The sequence below is a fragment of the Vigna unguiculata genome, chromosome 1 (assembly GCF_004118075.2).
Source record: "Vigna unguiculata cultivar IT97K-499-35 chromosome 1, ASM411807v1, whole genome shotgun sequence".
Lineage (NCBI taxonomy): Eukaryota > Viridiplantae > Streptophyta > Magnoliopsida > Fabales > Fabaceae > Vigna > Vigna unguiculata.
Window position 1 is genome coordinate 27,454,702 of NC_040279.1, and position 7,340 is coordinate 27,462,041.

Below are 7,340 nucleotides of genomic sequence, written 5' to 3' on the forward strand. Positions count from 1 at the left end.
ATTAGCTATTGTCAAGTAAATGGTTACAACTGGCGAAAATGTCAGGGGCAGTGGGTAGAATTGATATATTTTTGGCATAAATTGTCAATTAATTTACTTACTTCATTTTCTGGTTTTTCTATTTCTTAATTCTAATAGGTATTAGATATGATAAACTAACGAGCATGCCAACTTACCATTATTTTCTCTCAGGTTTGCATCATCGGTGAAATTGTTGAGCATGCAACTTCATGGAGTCAAACCTTGCAGAGTTTTCAATACCCTTTGTACCGTCTCTTGCTTCCTTCCTCGTGGACTCCAATGAACAAAAATTTCTTCTAAACAAAAAAAGAAAATCCTACAGAAACTTTAGCTGTTTTAAATCATTCAAAAAAGTTAAGATTGGTTTGATCCAACGGCTTTACACTTCACTTAATTCTGTACGCAAAAAAGTAGACACCCTCTTTTGTTGTTCAGGTCAAACAAAATTGTGGGGCAAAGCAAAAGTTTGAGGTAATCAAACAGACAAAAAATTCACATTCAGTGATCCATAACCATATCTAGGAATCTAGAAGGAATTTCATATCTAGAATGCCGATGCCCTTTCTTACCCTCTCAGATGGTTCTTCCGTGGACAGTTGTTTCCTCCTTTCCTGCAACACCAACATTTTCTCCTCAATGCTGTTTTGAGCAATGAATCGAACGATCTTCACCGGCTGGTCCTGTCCAATGCGGTGGACACGGTCCATTGCTTGTTCCTCAACTGCATGGTTCCACCATGGTTCCATAAAGTAGAGTCTAGATGCAGCTGTCAGATTTATACCTGCACTTGAAGCTCTTAAGCTTGCAAGCAGAACAGTTGGATAACCATCACTTCTTCGAGCTTGAAACTGTTCAATAACATTGGTTCTGTGTTTAGCATTCATTGTCCCGTCAAGACGCATAGTCTTGAAACCCGCCGCATTCAGAGGCTCTTCAAGTAAAAGCAACAACTTTCGAAATTGTGAAAATACAACTGACTTTACCGTTGGATTTTTGTCCCTTGATTCATTAAGAAATCTTATGAGAGTCGAAACCTTGGACGATAGTGGTTTGTCTGATGCTGAACTCAGTTCAGCACTGTCTGTCTCTGGCTTGGGAGGAGGTGAGAATATATCAGATTCTGATGAGAGTTTTCGCCGGCAAAGAGGACAATCACCAGAGTTCTTCTTTTCTAGAGATCTCAGGATACACTGACGGCAGAAAATGTGAGCACAGCGTGTGATGACAATGTCTGTTGGAGGAGATAAACAGATTGGACATTCAAAATCTTCACCTTCTTCCAGCTGGCCAAGTAATGTTTGCAGCAATTCAGGATTATAAGAAACAATTGCTTCGCCTGTTGGTAAAATAAAACCTCATGTCAGACATTCTTTGTAACATAACTCACCTCGAGAAATACACATAAAAGCAAGTTTCACAGTCTAAACAAAGATCCCTATGTATAGTGATAGTGAAAACATATTAGCAAAAAAAGGAACAAAAATTGCCAAGTTAGTCTACCATGTATCAAATAAATTACTACATTCCCAATTAGCAATTTAGTATTATCCCCTTGCCCATGGGACAGCTTTCAGAGCATAATACCAAATATTATAAATTCCAAACATTGCACCAAAACATTTATTTCGAAATATGATTTACTAAATTCCAAACAATTCATATGTATATTTTGACATATAATCACAATCTATTTGTGAAAAATCAAATAGTGAAGATTGAAATAAACACACTCTTCCATTTCTGACTACATCTAACCTTGGCCATTGCTTAAAATGAAATATGTTGCCAACATGCATGTAGCTCAATTGGCATTGGTACAAAGTCTTTTAATTGGAAGTTTGATCATCCATCGGTGCCCACATCCCTCTCCCCTCCTCCCAAGAACTTGCCTTTCCATTATGCACATACTAAAAGGATCTCAATTAAGCAGCTACATAATTGAACTCGGGGAAGGTACTTTTCCACACCCCAATAAGACAATAGCAAATCTTTATGAGAGGTAATTTCACGACATAAAGTTGAAATATTCCATTCATATAATTGCTCGAAAAAAATGCTTCAGAGAATCAGAACTTCATAAAGCCATATTCCATTTATAGGAACAGTAATTTATACACATATGGTCATTGATGGAAAAAGTTTCTTTGAATTTGAATGGGAAGAATATCTCATAAGTTTATGATGCTTTTTTAAACTAAATTCAGCCTGAAAATAGTACGACATTGAAAAACAAAGCATAAGAAACCTAAACCGATTGGATCAAGTTGAAAGTTGAACTATTGAGTAAATATCTGTTAAGACAAAATTTTACCTTCACTATCTGTAATGCTGCTATGTGACTGAAATTTACACAATTTCGAGTCAGCACAGATTTGGCGAAGTATTAGAATACTATTTAGCACCTCGCTGTACTCGGAAAGTGGACTGTTCACACGTATATAACTTCTTCTCAACAATGCCTTTGTTTTCTCTTTCTCCCGATCATACAACTGGCGTTCTTCCACAGAAAGTTCAACATAACAAATCTCAACGGTTTTAGGTGGCAGACACACCAATGCCATATCTTTTGTTCTTCGCAAAGCAATTGCTTCCATCAACACCTACAACATAAACCAGAAAAAGGTACCTTACACAAAAATACAAGACAGAACTATTAATCATCACTAAAATTAAGCACAAAAAATTCAACTGCATTTCGGCATTTCACGGCTGCATATAAAGTAAATAAAGACTAAACTAATGTTATGAAACTCGGACATATCTCATAAATGGTGTGTCACGTATCCAACACCATCATAGAAATAATACAAGGAACAAATATTATACGATCACTAGTCTTTGTTTTCTTTTTGTTTTCTTTTAGATAGATTAGATTTGTTTTTGTGTTAGCTAACAATATGTCGAGATTATTATATTTGTCTAATTTGTTTATAGATATTTTTGAGAATGTTAATTGTATGTGTCGTGTCCGTATGAGTATCCGTGCTACATAAGTTAGCACTATAGCTCATGCCCACTAGCAATGGCAACTCCCAATCATATTGGGAGGAAAAAAACAACTAACCATACATTATGTTACCTGCAACCGTGTGAGCCCGGTTTCTAAGCACTGAGCAAGAGGGCGTTGCACCAACAAATTCCAATACCTTCGCTCCGAAAACGGCTGAAAGCGCAAAAAGACCATGAAAGAGTACAAATCAATGCAACCACTTTGAATTGGTGTTCCTGTGACTGCCCATCTGTACTGACCTTGCAATCCGAAAACCGTCTTACTTTGGTTGGCAGTGAAATTCTTGATTGTGTGTGCTTCGTCCAATATAATTCTCCGCCACTCCATCTGTTTCGCGGGCATCTCGTCCGGTTCATTCGACAAAGTCGTGTAAGTAGTCAACACCAAATCATACTTCTTGAGTTCTTCAATGTCCTTTGTCCTTTTTTCTCCGTAATACATGTAAGTCTTCAGTCCACCATGCACAGTGTGATCCTCCAATTGCGTTATCCATGCCGACATAACAGAAGGAGGACACACCACTAACGTTCCATTTGTTCTCACTCCGGTTCCATGGGAGCCCTCAACTTCATTCCTGCGTCGCTTCCCTACAGAAACCCACTTCCTGTCAGTTCTCCCATTCCTAGAGACACCCATTTGGCTTTTATCAAAAGCAATCAGAGAAAGCATAATTAAGGTTTTTCCCAACCCCATCTCATCGGCGACGATACCACCTCTCAAAGGGTCAGGCCTTTTATCGGTCTGATAATCGGTTAAAATATTTACGAACTTGCTATGGTTTTCTTCCCAGAAGGGTGGCAAGTCATCGGTGTTTTCTCTACGAACGAGCCACGCGAGACCCTCCTTCTGGTGAGGGAGAAGCTCGGCTCTGATGATGCTCTTGGGAGGCTCCAAGATATCGATGGCGCGGTTCTTATCGGCAAGGTTGCTGTTCACGAGGTTGAAAATGGCGTCGACGGTCATGAACCTTTTCTGCGCCTTGGTAGCCTTAACGGCGGCGGAGTCAGAGAGGGTGAAGGCGGCCTCGGATTCGGTGATGAATCTGCAGGGGCCACGGGAAACGGCACATTTGACGACGTCAAAGTCTTGGAGGCGAGCGAAGATGTGGATTTGGCAGAGGATTCGGTAGGTTTTGCGGGCGTCGGGTACGATGGCTGCGACGGTGATAAGTTCGTCGTCGATGAGAGGGGTGAGGACGGCTGCGACGGCGCGTTCAATGTAGCCGACGGGGTCGCCGTGGATGTTGCTGACTTTGATGGCGTTGGCGTCGTGAATGTTGTCGGGCTCACGGTCGAGGACGACGACGGCGCGGCCGCGGATGGTGCCATGATGGTGCTGCACGCCGACGATGTTGGCCTCGATAAAGCCGAGCAGGAATTTGCCTGACGATGAGGAGGCTGAACCTGTCTCGTCGTCTCCCGAATCCATGATGTTTTCTTTTTGGCTTCTTGGACTTTGCATTCACCCGTTGGGGTTTTGGGGGGGTTTTTCATTTTGAATTGAAGATTTATTTAAACACTAAGAAATTCTAAAATTTGTGTGATTATTTAATTTAATTTGTTTAGGTTAAATTATTTTTTTATCTTTCTATTCATAAGTAATATTAATCTGGTCTTTTAATTTTTTTTTATTTCAATTTAGTTCTTATTTATTTAAAAATATTTAATTTAGTCATTATTGTTAGTTTGATTAAATGATGTTGACTTTAACAACATATTGTCAACGTCACGTGTCAATTTTTATTTTTTTTTATTATTTTTTGAATTTTTTTACACGTATCACGGTTATGTCATGTGTCAAAATGATTCAATTTGATCCCTATATTTGTTTATAGTTTCAATTTACTCTTGTGAAAAATGAAGCAATATTGTTCCTCTTTAAGTTGACACTCAATTTAGTTGTTGTATACATCTTATGTCAATTTTAATAAAAATGTCAATTTAAAAATGGATAATATTGCTTCATTTTTACAAGAATTGAAAGTATATTGGAACTAAAAACAAATATAAGAATCAAATTGAATTATTTTGACACGTGACATATTATGTGGAGTAATATGTGTAAAAAATTCAAAAAATTCAAAAAAAAATCAAAAAATTCAGAAATTGACACGTAACGTTGACTTTAGCACTATTTGGTCAAGATTAAAAGATTAACAGCAAGATCAAATTGAATATTTTTAAGAAAATAAAGACTATCTTGAGAAAAAAAAATTGAGAACCAAACTAATATTAATTAACAAATAAATAACCAAAAGAGTAATTTAACCATAGTTACCCTTACATGATATAATAAGCTATTTTATGATTCCCGTGTTTCTTCAATTACGTATACAAAATATGTTACATGTCAAATTTGATTTTAAAACAAAATTTCGTGTAATATTTATTTATACAATATTTTAAAGTATTAACATAAAATGAACTCTTGAAAAAGTTAACTGAGTTATACGGAATTTATAAAATTTAATGAATTTATTTTAAACTTTTATCATACATACTCTTTATATATATATATATATATATATATATATATATATATATATATATATATATATATATATATATATATTATAAACATTTATAGGTGTTTAATGATTGGATTATCGGACAATTTAACTCAATTAGATTGGGCTTAGCTTTTTTACGATAGGGTCACACCCCATTCATTTTTATATGGGTCGGCTGAAAAGTTTAATATGATCGACCAAAGACTTGCTTGAGATAAAATCTTACATTGTGATATATCTTTCTTTACTTGTTTTAAATTAGTATGGACAAATTTGACATGACCTATTATCTTAGAATTGAATAATTTTTTGTAAAGATTATGTTACTTTTTATGTTTAAAACACAAAGGGTCTTTCTCGTTTAAAAATTCTAATTGGGTCCTCAAATTTTATGTCGTTTCTATTAGGTTTATTTTTGAAATTTTGTTCTAATTTAGTCATTTTTGTCAGGACATACGATAATTGTTGAATTTTTTTATATTTTGTATATTTAAATAATGGTTTAAATACTTTTTTTCGTCCTCATTTTCGTAGTGTTTGTTGCGGATGGTCCTCATTTTGACATAATGTTTTAAATGATTCTCATTTCTACCGAATGTTTAAAATAGTCATCATTTTCGTAATTCGTGTTATCTGGTCCTTTTCTGTGACACCATTTAAATTAGTAACAGAGCACTCTACAGGTGGCACTGTTTGTATTAGGTTGCATTGGAGTGTGTTACGTGTACTGTACAGTGCTCCGTTACTGATTTAAACGATGTCACAGAGAAGAGTCAAATAAAACACAAATTACGAAAATGAAGACCATTTTACACATTTGGTACAAATGAGGATTATTCTAAACATTCTGTCAAAATGAGGTTCATCCACAACAAACACTACAAAAATGGGGACGAAAAAGGTATTTAAGCCTTAAATAATAAAGTAGTGAAAATATTATGTAACAAAATATTATCAAATTTAGGTTATATTCTGATAAATGTTATTATTAAATTAATAAAGTAGTAAATCTAAATGATAGGATAATAATTTTAGTTTTAAATATAATCAATAAAATTGATATTACAATATCTTGTTGTTAATTGTGTACGAGCGATTTTTTTTGTTTTGTATTTTTTATTTCAAATCTTTTTAGCATAATAATATAATTTTTATAAATTATAAATTATAAATTTTTAAAAGATTAAAAATTTATTTAGCAAAAGTATTTAGTATAATAACATTTTTTTAATTAAAAAAAAACTTCTAACACCACTATAAATCGTAATAATAATAATAAAAATAATAATGATATCAATAATAACAAACTAATGATAATATAATAATATTTATGCTATAAATATTAATGTCAATGCTAATATTAAGGATAATGTTAACAATAATAATCCATGATTATATATAAAAATATACATCAACAATAAAATAAAGAAAAATGACAAGTAATTGAAATATAACCCAGTAGTAAATAAAATTAAGAAGTATGTCTAACTATAATAGTAATAATACCATTATAATAATCTCTAGTAGTGGTAAAAATAATAATAATAATATTAATATTAATACAACAACTACATATATAAAAAGATACATATCTTTTGTGTCCTTGTTTGTTTTATAATTTTATCCGCTTAATTATTATTTGTTAAATTTAAATAAGTCTTCATAATAAAAAATTATTTGTCAGATTTATCATTTTACTAATTTTAGTAACTATTTTTTTAATTTAAATAATTACACAACAAACAAATAAAGTTTACAAGTAATTGAGATATGATCCCGTAGTAAATAAAAGTAAATTGT

At 33.5% G+C, this 7,340-nt stretch overlaps 1 protein-coding gene across 1 annotated transcript; it reads right to left on the reverse strand.

Moving 5' to 3' along the window:
- Positions 1-346: 346 nt before the first annotated feature.
- Positions 347-4,496, reverse strand: LOC114181284 (putative SWI/SNF-related matrix-associated actin-dependent regulator of chromatin subfamily A member 3-like 1). The gene is made up of 3 exons (XM_028067697.1): positions 3,101-4,496; positions 2,333-2,621; positions 347-1,357 (listed from the first exon to the last, which is right to left on the reverse strand). Exons 1-3 carry the CDS (start codon positions 4,490-4,492, stop codon positions 540-542), a joined length of 2,499 nt encoding a protein of 832 aa, XP_027923498.1. The 5' UTR covers positions 4,493-4,496; the 3' UTR covers positions 347-539.
- Positions 4,497-7,340: the final 2,844 nt, after the last annotated feature.